At 40.5% G+C, this 17,569-nt stretch overlaps 1 protein-coding gene and 1 pseudogene across 1 annotated transcript; both read right to left on the bottom strand.

Annotated features, from left to right (window-relative positions):
• Positions 1 to 3,594: 3,594 nt before the first annotated feature.
• Positions 3,595 to 6,420, bottom strand: LOC104448624 (cytochrome P450 72A15). Its single transcript, XM_010062478.3, is given in 6 exon segments — positions 3,595 to 4,301; positions 4,727 to 5,090; positions 5,196 to 5,427; positions 5,430 to 5,439; positions 5,543 to 5,760; positions 6,106 to 6,420. Coding segments are annotated over 6 exon segments (1,530 nt in total). The 5' UTR covers positions 6,383 to 6,420; the 3' UTR covers positions 3,595 to 3,872.
• A 4,925-nt stretch (positions 6,421 to 11,345) lies between these two features.
• LOC104451601 lies at positions 11,346 to 14,195 on the bottom strand (annotated as a pseudogene).
• Between the last annotated feature and the right edge of the window lie 3,374 nt (positions 14,196 to 17,569).

Below are 17,569 nucleotides of genomic sequence, written 5' to 3'. Positions count from 1 at the left end.
TATGGAATCAAGGACATGATACTGTAACGACTCTTTTGATTCATAGTGAAATCCAGCCGGTGGGCTGTCAATGCGGGAGAGTGGACGTAGGCTTGGATTAAGCCAAACCACTATAAACCTTGTGTTCTTATTCTCTTCCCTAAACTCTTTTACTTTACTCGTAACTTTATTTAATTATTAGAGTCTTGTTTTCATTTCAAAGTCTACCGTTAAACAGACTCAAATTAAAAGTAAAGTTTTACACTATTATTCGGTAAAATTTGTTTTCACACCTATTCACCCTCTCTAGGTGCTCATGCTAGCATTCACAAAGAGATCTTCAGTACTCCACCTTCAGCAATGTACCTACACCCGATGTCATCGAGTGTCCCCAAAAAAATAAGGTTCTTCTTGAGCTTCGGTACATGCCTCACATTTGTCAATGTGTGCACCACCCCATCGTGCATCCAAATCCGAATTGTCTCTATCCCCATAGCCTTACAGACTGCATTATTCCCCAAAAAAATCTTACCACCATCTACAGTCTGATCAGTAGTAAACTAGTTCTTATGATGCGTCATATGATAAGAACACCCTGAATCTAGCACCCATTCATTTCCTAATGAAGTAGTAATCACATATAAAACAGCTTATGCATCACTATTGCTCCTCAAAGAACGCTTTACCACCGCTTGTGGTATTATGCCTATCAACTTTATTCCTTCGCTTTGGACAATCTCTCCTAATGTGTCCTCCTTGACATTCAAAGCACTTCACGTGTCCCTTGGACTTTCTATGACATGATTTCGATATGCTTTTACCTCTGCTACTACTAGACCTCCGATGTTGTTCTCTACCCCGAATAGTCAAGTGCTTGCGCTACTCCTTGTGCCAAACCGTCATCTTGCAACTTTCTCTCGCCACTCCTTAGAGAATAATGTGGACTTTACCTCTTCGAGGTAATTGTAGTACGTCTCGCAACAGTGAATCAATAAAGTGCTCCCATGACTTTAGTAAAGAGCCTAACAACATCATGCCATATTCTTCATCATCAAGTATCTTACCGACATTCTTCAGATCCATCATGAGTTTATTAAATTCATCTAGGTGGGTTGTGATAAACGCACCTTCAGTATATTTAAATTGAAACATCTTATTTAACATGTATAAGCGATTGTTCAAACCTTTCTTCACATAGAGTACTTGAAGTTTTGCCTATAATGCTGCGGCATCCTTCTCCTCAGCGACCTTTATTTAAACATCATTCGACAAATTTAACAAGATTGTACTCTTTGCTCTTTCAATTAGCTCTACCCTCTCAAAGGTTTTCATTATAATAGGCAACTCATCTTCAATATCCAGAACCTTGGCCAAACCTTGGGTTGTCAATAATGTCCGCATCTTGATATTTTATAACACAAAGTTGTTGCTCCCATTAAACTTCTCAATTTCATATTTCCTCTCAGATATAATTGAAATAACAGAATTTCTAGATAATAATCGGACAAGCAAAAGCTCTAAATCACAATCAAGAAATCTGATCCCAAAGTACCAATTGTTGGAATATAATATGCTAAAAAGACAGGATTTTGCAATTTACGTCAACGCGAAATCACCAAAGAAATAAACGAGAAATAATAAGGACATCAGAAATGTATGCGGTTCAATTCGAGTATGGGTACCTACATCCACGGGGAGAGCGAGTAACAAATAATCCATTATAATCGGAGAATCAGAGTTTACAATCACTCACACGTTCAAGTGTTTTCCCACACTTAGATTTATCCCCAAACTCAAAGTGTTAATAAACAACTCACTAGGATATAAACTCACGGCACAAAATTACCATGTGTTCAAGCTCAAAGCAAAACGCTTTATGTATGCCAACATCAAGAACTCAGGTGTTTGTCTTTGGTCCGCGTACGTATGGCTTCGCGTTCTTGTTTAAGGATTCGCGTGGCTCCTACGTGCTCTTACGTGTGGCTCTTTTTCCACTTGTAGGACTGCAGCGGCGCTCTCTGGACGAACGTGTTGCTCCTTCAATTTTAGGGCTTTTCGTCACTTTTTCCATGGGCAAAGTAACGCCCTTTTATATGTGTGTGCGCCCAAGGTCAACAATTTGACCTGGGCCCACGACTTCTGATTCTTCAATTCATAACAAGGCTTTTGCAGAAGACAGAAGATTCTTTTTTTATCTTTATTTCCTCCTTTGACTTGTTTTGTAAGTCCAAAAGAAAAAATCCAAGAAGGAAATTGTTTCTTCTTTCTTCATTAGATTTCTAATCCACTTAGAAAAATCTTCCTCAATAAAATTCAATTTAACAACTGTTATCCAAATTCAAATTCGAGACATTAATTTAACAGAAATCGCAAATTAATCGAAATTGAATTCAAGTAATATCGCAAGGAACTTATTCAATTAATTGCTCATACCTAGTGTAACCTATTGTATCTTAATTGACTTTGAATTGATGTCACGACTCTTATGCTAAAAGTGAATCGAGGTTTAATGGTAAAATTGAACCTTAATTCGCGAAATTAAATTTGAGTCTCAAATGGATCAACTTGAATTTCTTTAGTTTATTAGCTTGGTTTTCCTATATTCAAGAAGGTTGAATTCCTCCAATTGAAAAGTTCCCAAATGAATCTCCTAAGATGGACCCCGGATTCGGACTTATCTCAAGAAAATGAGCACAATGAAAATGTTCATTCACAAATCATAAAAATTGATTTGGACTCCTTAATTAGGCATTTTAACATGACTTTGTTCTCGAAACCGAATGAACGGGTGAATGAGTAATTATCCTTAAATCAAATGTTGTAAAAGGAACTAGGTCTAATTTTGACTAGAACAAAAGTAATTTTATTTTCTAGCTGAATTTGACTCTAAAGTCAAATTGAAACTAAAATGGAAAATTTTGTGGATTTTTTAATTTTCCAATTTTTTTGGTCGAAAATACCAAAAAATCAACTATGTGATTGATTTTTTTTCTAAAATGTTGATTTTTGGGTTAAATCTTTGAAATTTCTGAAAATTAACTTGGCTAGAGTGAAATTAGAATCATTTACAATCTTTTTATGTAAAAAGCTAACTCTTGATTCGAGATTGACTTTTGATCAATGGATTAACCAAAAAGTTAACATAAAAGTCAACCGTTTAACTTTTGAGGTTTTCGATGGAAGTGAATAGGAAATTATTTGAAAATGACAAGGCAAAAAGAAAGAAATGGAAAATGACTTCTTTTTTTGTTAAAGAAATATCCGTCAACACATCATCCCATGCTAGAGCGAATTAGTAAAGATAGCAGTTCGTAAGACAAAATTAAAATCCCAAGATTCCCTACAAGCATTTCATCAAGATCTCACATAAATTCCAATGCAGCACGACCAAATTCCAGGATCAACGAAAAATGATCCCCGAATCAAACTTTCACTAACGGCAATGGCTCCATTTGCTTTGGACCAAGTAGTTGAAGGTCTCTGGCACAAATAAAACTGGTGTGGTTCTTCTCCTTTGTGGAGAAATGTGGTTCAATTTTTGTATCCTCCAGTGCACGTTAAAATCTGAAGAATAGAAACAATAAAGCCATCTTTACTGGTCATTGGCCAGATCAGTATCTGAATAGAAATAAATGGGTTTATTATAGCACTAGGAAAAGGTATAGCTTATCTTCTACTGGGGTTTTTCTGAGAGGAAGATTCAGATACATCCAGCGTCTTGCTGTTATTAAACTAAACTAACCGGTCACTTAGTTAAGAGGCCATTTGATTACGTTTACAACCACAAAATGTCTGTTCTTAAACAACAACGTAAAACTTCGAAAATGGTGTAGTGTGACATTATATCTATCCACTTATTTGTCTACACTACATGTCACCCTGATCTGTAACTTTTAGTTTGCCTTGCGCAAGATGACCTGAACACCATATCGTGGCTGGAGGGTGATGACATTAGAAGGAGCATGCGCATAAGATGGAGAGAGCTCAAACGTGAACTGCTGAAGAATCATGGCGAGCGCCATCTTTGCCTCTATCAACGCGAAGTTTTGGCCGATGCATATACGAGGGCCCCATCCGAACGGAAAAAAGGAGACTTGGTTTTTGGTGGCCTTGGACACTCCCTCGGCAAACCTCTCTGGCTTGAACTCCTCGGCATCCTCGCCCCAAAGTTCTTTATCATGGTGGATGAGGAGTGTCGGCATTGAGAGCTGGACTCCCGGGGGTATGGTCAGCTTCCCGAGTTTTGTTTCCTTAAGAACCTCCCGAACCAGATCAGTCGCCGGTGGATATAGCCTCAACACCTCATTTAAGATCATTGTGACCTGATATCAACAAATCCTTAGAAGAATTCATATGGTAGAGATGCGCATGTAGGAGCATCTATGAACGATCACGATGCTGGAATGATATCAATATCCTCGAAGAGATGGAAATATATTGTAATTTATCCAGAAAAAGGCGCTGGAGGCTATTGTCCAAAAATCAGGTTCTTGTGTCGAGAGGAAATCCAAGTTCAATTCAAGTGTGCAAAGAAATTGTCCTGTCACTTCATTGTCGTGTTCATCTTCATAGGATAACATTATATTTAAACAAACATTTCATCTACTAAGGATCAGAAAATTGCATCCAGTAATTATAGAATGATTATCATGCGTTATGTGATAAAAGATGCTCGTGAAGAACTCTCCAGATCGGACCTATTATGAGTCCCATTCTCAACAAAAGAGGAAAAGAGCTTTGAACTTACAATCTTGAGGTGGCTTAAGCCGTCAGGGTCAGGTTTTCCGCTTCCGAAGATACGGAGGACCTCCTCCCTAGCTCGTGCTTGCCAATCCGAGTGCACACTCAACAAGACCATGGTCCAAACCAGCAAGACCGAAGTGGTCTCTTGTCCGGCGAAGTAGAAAAGCTTGCACTCCTCGATCACATCGTGAAGGCTCATCCCGACATTCTCCTTCATGTTTGACTCCAGCAACAGCCCCAGCAGATCATCGCCAGCAGCTTCCCCTTCCCTTATTGCTTTCTCTCTTCTGCGGACGATGTCCATGAGCAGAGCCCGCACTTCCTTATCTATGTTCTTCATCCTCCTGTTCATCTTAGTTGGCACAAACCTGCGAAACATTGAATCAAATAGTCAGACTTTTTCTAGAATGTCATGATTGTAAGCCATAAGCTCATTTAGATTCAATTAACTTATGGATGATGAACGATTTTACCTCCAGCCAGGGATGTAGACCGATTGAAAGGCTATTATCGTGAGCTGGGCTTGTTCCCCCTGAAGTTCGCAGATCCTTTTGCCTTCTTCGAAGCTACTGCCAAACGCTGTTCGAGAGAGCACCTCACGGGTCAAATTTTGAAGGTCGACCCACGCGTCGATCTCACAGGATCTCTCTACTGATACCAATTTTTCCCATCTACCAACCATCTCAGCGCAACTTGAATAAAATGCGGCAACATAAGCTGCAAAAGGAACAGACCAAAGCAAAGGAAGATTTAAAAGAGAAATCCTGAGGCATCAATGTGTGTGGTTCAATTCAGTTGACCAGGGAATAGTTTCGTGTACCTTCAACTTCTCCATGTGGAATGCTGGATTGATGATCTTTCTGTGCCGTACCCATTTCTCGCCTTCGTGATTCGCGAGTCCATCCACTAGCAACTTCACCAGGGGATTGGAGGCTGGCTTGGGATAGTCGTTTATGTTGGAGAAGATCTCCTTTAGTTGTTCGGGGTTCGTTATGCGCACTCTCGGTGTTGGTCCTATCCACATGAACGAGTCTTTGCCTGCAATGCACTTGGTAAGAGCCACGGCGCCAAATGAAATACATGGTATGCTGTCACACGACACGGTCACATAATTTTTATTTAATGTCGCTTTTGTAAGGTAAGATGTCCTTATTGTGTGCATATCAAAATAAGCAATTATTTAAAGCAATTGAGATGCATTAACACATTTGGTCGCAAAAACGCAAAACGGGGAAGTATGAATTTCCAAGATAAAGAATAGTATATTCAAATGTTCTGAAACTCCATCAGCAACAGCTTCGACCAAAGGACGAAGCCAAGCGAGTGTTAATTAAAAGGAAAATATAAGTGCCACACGGAGTGATACTATGAAGAAGTGCATACCATATGTTTGGGAGGATTGATGCAAGAAAGGGAAGAGACGAGGCTTGATGTCGTCGGAGATGGCGATGGGCTTGGAGTTGGCCTCTGTGAGCAACCGCGAGTTCTCCTTGAGGTCACCGAACAGGAAGGTGTAGGGTTTGCCGGAGAGGCCCTGCTGTCTCAGGAGCCTCTCGAGCCTTTTCGGCCTCAGCCACACCCAGTTCACCACCCTCCATGCCCATGTGGTCAGAACGGCTAGAACCGTTGCTAGCGCAATCGACTGGATCGATGCCTCCATCTTTTCTTCTGCGTGCTTGTATCTATTTGTCTATATGCTGTGAGAGAGAGACTTCAATGGTTTGATGTTGGGCAAGGGCGATTGTGTGGTGTCGTGTTTATATAGCCGTAGCACATACATAGCCGTGGGTGTTGGCCAAGAAGCTTCTTGACCGTGACCAGAGTTGGAATCAAAAATGAAAGAAAAAAAGAAAGAAACCCAAAATAAAGAGAAGAAAAGCCTATTCACCGCTCAAAATGCGAGGATGAGTATAGCACACGTATTAAATCATATACAGATTATTGAAAATAATCTCTCCTTTGCTGGCAAGGCATGTTTTTGTTGAAAGGAAAAACCCGGGGTTCACATCTTGTTCATCATGATGGTGTAAAAAGACTTTGACAAGTGTTGTATCAAATTTGAAATACTTATGCCTAATAAAAAAAATTGCAATATTGTTTGACTATCTGCAGTTTATCATCTCATAATGTACATATAACATCGACTTGAACGGTTGTGAATAGAGCAACAGGTTGTCGTTTCGATTGTTTTCTAGCTTTTGTTCGCTCTCTAGCTGCAACTTTGGCTCGTTATGGGGATAGAGGCGAAGATAAGGCAAGGAGTCATTGTTATCCGTGCGAGTTCCTTGTTCATGCGGTATCTAAGTGCATCGATTACGTTGGTTAACTTCGTTTTTGCAAAAGCATATAGAAGAGCTCCTGAAGCGTTTTTAGCATGATCTCTACTATAACTTCCTTAATTAATATCGCCATGTTCTTGGAAATAAGTTATTGTATTGCACATATTCTAAGAAAATCCCATGACATTGGAGACAAGTTTTTTTTTTTTTTAGTATAGGTCCATAGGGATTGCCATGACAGCAAATAACTAGACAAGGTTAGATTCCTTCCAGAAGTTCTTGTAATTTCATTGTTCTTTCCATCCGACTCATCCTTGTCGATTTCAAGGTAAGACTTTTTGAAGTTGCCAAACCGCCTATTTCCACGTTGCATCCCCCATATGGCCTTTGACTTCACTTTATTGAATATGACTGTGATCATGTTAAATATGTTGCATATCAATATTGTCAAGTGCCTATATGTCTTTCCGAATTTATCCACATATGCGACTTTCAAAAAATTGATTAGTAAATGGTGAAAATGTCCATTCATCATAATTGATAGACTATTCTCATATGAAGGCCATCCAATCTCAACATGACCTTCGATGACCTCATGATAATATAATAGATGCTAATATCCTTAGCCTAGAGGCATTTGGAAAAAATCTATGAGAAATAAGTGTTTGTTATCAATTGCTATTCTTCTCTCTTTTTCCCCCTTGATGTTGATCACATGCCATGTAATTGAAGGTAAAAGAAAAAAATGGAGAACTTGACCTCTAGGGAAAATTACCAAAAATGTCCTAAACCTATTACAATTATGCTAATTCAGTCATAAACTTATTTTTTGACCAATTTAGTCGACCGACGCCGGCGACCTTTTTTAATAATTTTTTGAAATATTTTATTAATTTTTTTTTATCTTTTTTCCTTCTCCCTTTTCCTTCTTCCTCCCTCCTCCGATCACTGGACTGAGGCGATCCAGCGGGCTCACCTCACTAGTCGGTGAGCTCGCACCGAGCGATGGTGGAGCAAGCCATTGTTGGAGTTGGCGAGGGCTCGCCTCGCGGTAGTCAAGCGAGGAGAGCCCTCGCCATATTCGGTGAGGAGGGCCTTGCTAGACGCGACGGCAAGCCCCCTTGTAGGATTTGGCAAGGGCTCACCTTGCCCAGCGACCACGAGGCTAGCCCTCGCCAACTCCGACGAGAACTCGCTCCGCCATTGCTCGGTGCGAGCTCGGGCGGTGAGGCGAGCCCTCACCAAATCCGGCGGGGCTCGCCTCGCCAAACCCGGTGACGGCAAGACCCCCTCGCCGGATCCGGCGAGGGCGAGCCCCGGTGGCTAGGCAAGCTTGCCCTCACCTAGCGACGGTGAGGCGAGCTAGCTCAGCCGCCTCAATCTGGCGATCAGCTAGCCCTCCCCTTTGGTGGATCACTGGAGCCAAATGAAGAAGGAGGGAGGAGGAGAGGAGGAGAGGAGGAGGAAGGAGGGAGAGAGAGAATGGAAAAAAAAAGGAGAAAAAAAGGAAAGAAAGATTAAAAAAAAAACATAATAAAATATTTCAAAAGATAAAATATTATTAAAAAAGATCGTGGGTGCCAACTAGCTTCGGCCGGCCAATTTTGGTTGGATGGACTGATCGATAATAATTGTAAAAGGTTTAAGACTCAATTGGTTAAAAAATAAATTTATGACTGAATTGGCATAATTGCAATATATTTAAGACTTTTTTTGTAATTTTCCCGGCAAACTAGTGTTTCTATCCAAAGCAAGCACATATATTGCAAAGAAAACTGCAAAGGAGTCTTTTTCCTTTTTTGGGGGAGTTAGACTTGATTTTCATAGCCAGCCTTACCAAAATTATGAGTACATTTGATTACGGGGCGAAGCAATTATCTATTTTGTGACTTGTAATTAAGTTTTGTGTGTTGAAAACTTGAAATGTAGATTACACCTACCATTGGTGTAATAAACGACAAACTCCCTATTACCAAAACTAACCATCGTTTTCCTTGTTAATGTCCAATAAAATTTCAAAGTGCTTAAACGAATCCACTAACTTAAATAATCACTTATCATTTTCTGTGTAATTTCATAGATTTATTTAGTATACGAATTTTGGTATCTCTAACATTACTTGCTACATAAAATGGTTGAATCATGACCATTCCAAATTATGGATGGACCACGTATTACGTTAGTTATCACTCTTTTTTCGCATAAAAGGAGGCCTAATACGAATGCCTTGATCATTCTATATAAGCATCATTCGATATAAAATCAAGATTATAAGATATTGAAAAGTGAGAGCTTCAATTATTTCACACATTGCCTAAGCAAAGTGTTTTGCATCGTTCTATAAGATTAGAGATAACTTTCCATATATTTGAACCATTTCATAGAGAGTCCCAAATAAGTCGAGAAGCACAATCATTAGGATACTTTCTCCGGACATTATTATGGCACCTATTAAAAATTTCTAGCTTGAAGATTGTGAAGGAATCTTCACTAAGCACCACTTGTGACAAGTTAAGGTGGGCGAGTCCTTTCACCTCAACTCCCCAGCATAACACTCAAATTACTAATGAGCATATGCTTGAACTCACAATTGATAATCACCATGTCTTGGACTTCTGGAAAAACGTCCCCCCCAAAAAAAAAAAAAAAAAGAACGCTGTTTGCTTGGAAAGCAAGGTGATCTTGACTCCTCGGTGGCCAAACAGATTCGGCTCTTTCATTTTGCATCCACGGACCATAACTTCATGATTAAGTTTCATGGAGCAACAACATCTAAAACCGCAAATTTCCCTATTTTTTTGTTTCCTCTCAAGAAAACATCTATGCTCACATACTATCCCAGAATTGATGACTTGGAATGACTAAGAAATGAAACAAAGGAAGGCATGAAAGAAAACGAAACGAGAAACTGAAATGACATACGCATTGCAATTCCTGCATTTGCTCGGAAAAATTAATTTAGAAAGAACATAGCGATTCCTTTTCTTGTGCTTGCATATTTTGGATTGGAACATGTTAAAATGTCTTTAAAATGGATAATGTGAGACAACAAAAATAAAGGGTATACTCAAAATCATTGTATGTAATTAATTTTCTTATTATTTTTCCCCAATGAATGGATTGGCCTTTGTTAGAATATAATACGCAAAAATGACAAGATCTTACAATTTACGTCAACGCGAAATCGCCAGAGAAATAAATGAGAAATAATAAGGACATCAGAAATTTACGTGATTCAGTTCGAGTATCGATACTTACGTCCATGGAGAGAGCCAGCAGCAAATAATCCACTATAATAAGAAAATTAGAATTTATAATCACTCACACACTCAAGTGTTTTTAATACCTAAATTTAACCCCAACCCAAAATATTTATAAATAAATAACTTACTTAAATATAAACTCAGGGAATAAAATTACCACACGTTCAAGCTCAAAACAAAACATCGAAAAAGAACTCATTTTCTTAATCGCGTGGGAGAGTGGGTGGCTTCACTTGACGTTGTGCGGCAGCCCCAGTAGCCCTCACCAAAGGAATAAAGACGTACTAATCTATTTTATACGTGTGCCCAAAAGGTCAAAACTTTGACCTGAGCCCACCTCTTTTAGCTTTACGTGCAGAAGCTTCCTTTTTTAACTCCATCTGCTAAAAGAAACGAAATAATAACGCTGCCTTGGAATTTTGTACGCATGTGTGTGCCCAAGAAGTCAAAGTCTTGACTTGGGCCCACGAAAATAATTCGGCTTCTGAAAGTTTGTCTCTATTTTTTTTTTTTTTTAAATATTTAAAAATCTAGCGAATCGTGTTTTTACAAACACTTAAACCCTAGTCGTTATTTAACAGCCATCTTGGCCACACCATAAGCGGAGCCATGGACTGGCTATTCTCCTTGTTCGATGGAGGAGCACTCCACATCTTTCCCGAGAACAAAGGAAATAAAATCGCATCTCCAAGTAACAATTACATTCCAAACCGATTCCTTTCTAACAAACAAGGCCTAGTTCTTCCAATTTGATGAAGGATGATTTGACCAAAACTAAAATGGTATCGCCATTTTCTTTTGATGAAATGTACAATTGAGTCGAGAGTCTTAGACTTCCGTTCTTGCATAAATTCCTATAGATTTCTTGGACTAAAATTGTCTCTAATTTTCTTTTATCCACAACTTGAACCATATGGCAATCCTTGCCTGTGTCCTTAAGCCACAGATACTAGACATGATTATAAGAGCATAATATTCAATCGTTGTCCACTGTCAAGCTCACAGAACTCAACTCAAATCTTCGCTGAAAAGAGCTAGATATTCAAACTATCATCTATATATGTATGAGATGTTTCATGCATTGTTTCTTACAGGATATTCAAATGAAAAGGAAAGTATTGACCATCAGATCTAGCTTCACGATATAACATTTCGAAGAAGCATAGCAGATATAGTCACAGCAACGATTATATACATACGTCATGTGGCTCGTCAATCAAAAAGACAGGAGAACCTTGTTCTTAATTCCATAAAACGATCCTTGAAAACTAGGAATAATTCCAAAACATGGATTTCTCGGACCAACACAATCACGCTGTTTTCCTTGCTCACCTGACAGAAGGAAAATTTGTGATTAATTACAGCTGATAACGTGATGGCCCCATCTGTTCATGTAGTCACCAGCTAGATCGCATGAACCATGCCATTTTCAGATACCTATTAAGGCCATTTGCTATGATGTTAACAATCATCGGCTTCTCTCGTGACACCAAGGACAATTGCAATTGTTGCCAGGATTGCCTGCGTATGGACATTGCAGGAATTTTCAGTTTTTGTCCATCACAAAATGAATCGAACATGTACATGTAAGAGAGGGATGTAATGAAAAGCAAAGGCCAGGATTCAAAATGGCTCATAAATACAGAGGTTTAGAGATGCATACAAAAGATCTATATGAAGGAATGTGCCAGACAAACTTTTTCCCTACTCAAGAGAATCATATAGAAAAGCATCTACTCTGCAGTCCTGAAGTTCCATATCAACAGGAACATGGATTTCATTTAGAGGATAAACTAACATAGGCATTGCCAGGAATAAGAAGTCATTAGAGGGCCGGACAATGATAAGCTAGAAGACAGTAGAGGCTTCCTCAATTAACGTGTTATGTGGTATATTCGGGATAGAAAGAACCATATATACAGCTGTACATGAGACACGTTTTTGGACAAGGGAAAGAAGTCAATAACTTATGTGATGTATTACTGAACTGCTCTGATGGAAGAGGTACATAGTAAGACGAATGACGATATTAATTCTACAGAGTACAACAAAGGCAGACGACTATAGGTGCCAGTATGCACACCTGAGTGCGTAAGCACGCACCAGAGGGTAGGGGCATGAACATATAAATTACCTGGAAGTAACAAACAAGCGAATGTAGCTATTTTTGTGAAAGAAGAAAGATAGAGACTTACAGCAATTGTACAAGCAATATATCCAGGCTTTTCCCGGTAGTCTATCCTTCCACAGACAAGAAGAAGTAGTCCAATGTACCAAGGGATGGCACCAAGGAAGAAGCCAAGGATAAACCTTCAACAAAGCAGACATCCTAAATTAGCTGATGATCATAAAGTTATGGAAATTATGATGAATATAAGGCTCAGATTTCGGTAAAAGAACCATCACATGGGATTTCTCTGGTTTCAAACTTGAAGGCCAGGTACCAATAAGAATCACAAAATATACAAATGTTGAACTCATGAAGCATAAGAATCTGCTACATCTAGGCTCAACAATTGTCACGCAGTCCTTGTAGTTATAGGGACTGTTGACTCCATCATGCTTCGCAGTTGGCTATGCGCCAGCCAATACATGAAATCCAACCCACGAGTAAAGAAAGTATCTTACAGAAACCATCCAACTCCAATACCACAGCAAGGCAGCCGTGATTCTCTTACTGGTCTTCCTTCAGCAACCGCATAACCTGAAAAAATTTCTGTGAAATGAAATCTCCCCAGTAAAATGTTGCAAAGCATACAGAATGAAGATCATCAATCATTTTTGTTTCGTCAGGGCAATCAGTAAAATCATCAATATGGGCATACTTAGTTCTCAATGTTCCCGTAAGTTATCTATTCGAGAAAGGTGAAAAGTGGACCGAGGAGAAAAGGTTTCAGAGACACATTTTCCAATTTTTGAGTCCTACAGAATCTGATCAAGTTTAAAAGGATACAATAGATCATTTCACCACCTACGGTGAAGAAAACCCCATCAGTCACAGTATTTGCTGGCTAAAATTACTCATCTTCCTCTTGCTGCTCCTATCTAGACGTAATTCACAACTGGAAACGCATCTGAGCACTTATGACTTCAAAATAAGGTGAACACATAGGTGGAGCCATATTTATACTCTGTAGACAGCATTTTACTCGAGACACCAGTGGCTTCCGCATTTTATCTGACTTAAACTCTGAGAACCCTGGGACAACACATCGGGCAAAACATATGATTCTCCTCTGTATGAGCATGATTGACAGCTAAAGAGGCCACGTTCAAAGGAGTCAACAAAACGAGGACAAACGTGCTGGTCCGATTAATTTCACATAATTTCAACATCTTCCATGGACTCCTCTCCCACGCCCCCATACATCCAATGTCTCAAAAGATGAGGATGCTGAACCATTCGCCAAAAAACTAAACCCACCGGATAAACCATATCCATTAATACATCATTCCATGCTAGAGTGAATAGACAGAGGTGAGCATATTGGCAGTTCATAAGACAAAATCAAAATCCCAAGATTCCCTAGAAGCATTCCATCATGATCACACAGAAATTTCAAATGCACCACGACCAAATTCCAGGATCAACGGAAAAAAAATGATCCCTGAATCGAACTTTCACCGACAGCCCGTTTCAAACTTTACATCCTGAAGTTAACTCTGCTAGCAAGCGAATCCAAAGGAAGCGACTTTGTACCTGGGACGTTGTGATACCCATGATGGTAATAGTGGGGAGGTGGAGGAGGAGGGGGGCCGAGGGATCGGTGGTGCCCGGCGGAGGCGCCGGCTGGGGGTAGCCGATCGCCGGCTACTAGTGCGGCGGGTTCGGCGGCGGGTAGTTGGCGACGCCTTGGAAGGTGCCATACTGGTGCCGGTAGTCGCCGCCGGGACACCCCTGTTTCGGTCTTCGGGTGCTTTTGGGAACCATTTCCCAAAGCCCCTTGGAGTCCAAAGCCCTTTGGGCAAAAAAATGGTGTTTGGGAAAAACTTTAGAAGGGACTTAGGCAAAATGCTAGCATTTTTAAGGCTGAAAGCCCAAGGCGGGGGACCCGCCTTGGGCTTTCAGCTTTCTCAAGATGCCTACGCAAAACACTGTTCACTTTTTTTTTTTTTTTTTCCAAAATTGTCCTCATGAATTTTTTTGTTTTTCCGGTTCGTGTCCTTGGATGAAACACTCTTGTTCATCTTCTCCAGCCGACGATCGCTACGGGGACGCCATGACCTAGGCGATCGTCGTCGGAGAGTCGGCCGACCTCTGCGAGTCGCGGCGTTGCCGGCGACCGTCGCTTGCCGCACCGTGACCTCCGTGCGGAGCTCGCCGGGCCGCGCGACCCACCGGTCGCGAGTCCGTGGTCGCGACCAGATCCGGTGCCGGAGGCTCGAGCGCGCGACCAGATCTGGGTCGCGCGACCTCGCCGCCCGCGGATCTGGGTCGCGACGGTGTCGCACGACCCCGTCGCGACCCGGATCTGGGGCGGCGAGGTCCTCCCACGACTTCGACACCCCGGATCTAGGTCGCCAGAGGTCGAGGCGGCGTCGCACGATGCGTGCAACCTCGCCGCCCATCTCGGCGTCGCCGAGGTCGAGGCCGCGTCGCGCGACGCGCGCGCGACCTCGCCGCCCCAAATCCGGGGTCGTCGGAGGTCGCGACGGCGTCGCGCGACCTCGCCGCCCCAAATCTAGGGTCGCCGGAGGTCGCCGACGGTCGCCGGAGGTCGCTGACCGCCGCCCTTGCCGGTCAATTTTTTAAAATTTTTCTTTTAATAATTTTTTTTACCACAAAACTCATTTGTAAATGTAATTCCCCAAACACTATTTTGCTTAAAGCACTTCACAAAGAGCTTTCAAAGTACAATTTACCAAACACAGTTTGCATTTTGAAAAACACCTTTAAGTCAACGGTCTTTGCATTTTCCTAAAGGCTTTCCCCAAAAGTGATTCCCAAACGCACCCTTCATGTGTAAGGCCCGGACACCCCTGCCTAAGGTTGGCATGGGTATTGCCACGGAAAAAAAAAGTTATAAAAATTATTAAAAACTGCAAAAATTTAGGATGACCCATGTCTACATCGACCAAAATGACTGTGTTGGCAAATTGTCAAAATATTTAAGATTATATTGACAAAATTGAAAAATATAAAACTAAATTGGCATATTTATAACATGTTTAGAACTTCTTCTTTTTTTGTAATTATCTCCAGAAATTCATGTTGTGTTGTGCAAATATATGTCAAACGACATGGTTGCATGCAAGTTTTATTTGATGTTCGCTTTCGTAGAGTAAGATATCCCGTGTATATCGAAATAAGCATATTTAAAGGACTTGAGATGTATTAACATCTTTGTTGCCAAAACTCAAAACGAGGAAGCATTAATTTTCAATAGAAAGGACAATAAATTCAAATGTTTTGAAACTCCATAAGAAACAGCATCGACCAATGGACGAAACCAAGCGAGTGTTAATGAATAGGAATATATTAGTGCCACAAATGATAACATGAAGATGTGCATACCATAGGTTTGGGAGGATTGATGCAAGAAGGGCAAGAGACGGGGCTTGATGTCGTCGAAGATGGTGATAGGCTTGGAGTTGGCTTCCTTGAGCAACCGCGAGTTCTCCTTGAGGTCACCGAACAGGAAGGTGTAGGGTTTGCCGGAAAGGCCTTGCTATCTCAGGAGCCTCTCCAGCCTCTTCGGCCTCAACCACACCGAGTTCACCACCCTCCATGCCCATGTGGTCAGGACGGCCAGAACCGTCGCTACTGCAACTGACTGGATTGATACCTCCATGTTTTCTTCTTCTTTGTGTGCGTATTTGTTTGTCCGTACGTGGGTCTGCGTGTCTCCGTGTGTGCGTGAGAGAGAGAGAGAGAGAGAGACCTTAATGTGATGATAATGTCGGGCAAGGGCGATTTTGTGGTGTCGTGTTTATATAGCCATGACCCATACATAGCCATGTGCATGTTGGCCAAGAAGCTTCTTGACCATGACCCAAATTAAAATGAGAGGAAAAATAGAAGGACCAAAATAAAAATGAAGAAAAAAGTATTCACCGCTCAATGCTAGGATAAGTATAGCACACCTAATGAATTGAATATAGATTATTGAAAATGATGCATCTATATTGGGTGTTTCTGGACCACCTCAATAATCTTCTGTTCACATATCGAGCCTAGTTCAGAGGCACAATACCTCATAACTCTCTCATATAATTGTTGGGTCCAAATTTGTTGGATACTAGTGTTGAGTAGTTTTAGACCTCTCTCAATCAAAATGTTAGTTCAAGAGGTGAGACTTTCCCTCACACTTATAAACTAACCACCAACCAAGAACAACCTCAACAGTCTCATGTGGCAGTAGAATATTCAATTTAGGACAAGTACAATGAATAATTTCTCAAAAGGACGGAGTCTCTCCTTTGCTAGCAAGACTTGTTATGGAGGAAGGAAAAATTTGGGATTCATATTATGTCCAACGAGACGGTGTAAAAAGCCTTTGGCAAGTGTTGTATCAAATTCAAAATAACTATACCTAATAAATAACTTTGCAACTGTGTTTGATGGTAAAATCCTTGGCCCAAAAGCATTTGAAAAAATCTACCAGAAGCTCGACTCCGGTGGTCATTATTAATTACTTTTCTTCTCTCTTTTTCCCCCTTTTACGAGGGCTCGGATGCTAATCACATGCCACGTAATTGAAGGTCAAACAAGAAATCGAGAACCTAGTCTCCGGGCAAAGTAGTGTTTTCTATCCAAAGCAAGCACATATATTTTCCCTTTTTGGGGGGATTTAGATTTGATTTTCGTCACTAGCCTTACCAAAATTATGAGTACATCTGATTATTGGCTGAAGCAATTATCTATTTTGTGACTTGTAATTAAGTTTTGTGTGTTGAAAACTTGTAATTTGAGGTTACACCTACCATTGGTATAATAAATGACAATCTCGCTTTTACCAAAACTAGACATCTTTTTTTTTTCTTGTTAATGTCCAATATTAGAGTGCTTAAATGGATCCACCAGCTTAAATAATCACTTATTATTTTCCATGTAATTTCATAGATCTATTTACTATATGAGTTTTGGTATCTCTAACATACTTGCTACAAAAAATGGTCGAATCGTGACCATTCCAAATTATGGTTAACCAAGTGTTATGTTAGTTTGCTCCTTTTTCACATGAAAAGAGGCCTAATACAAATGCCTCAATAATTCTACATAAGTCTCATTCGATATAAGATCTAAGATTTTAAGATATTGAAAAATGAAAACTTCAATAATTTTGTGCATCGTTCCATAAGATT

This window comes from Eucalyptus grandis, chromosome 1, assembly GCF_016545825.1.
Source record: "Eucalyptus grandis isolate ANBG69807.140 chromosome 1, ASM1654582v1, whole genome shotgun sequence".
Classification (NCBI taxonomy): domain Eukaryota; kingdom Viridiplantae; phylum Streptophyta; class Magnoliopsida; order Myrtales; family Myrtaceae; genus Eucalyptus; species Eucalyptus grandis.
The sequence above is the reverse complement of the archived record's forward strand: the minus strand, read 5'-3'. Positions and strand labels throughout refer to the sequence as shown.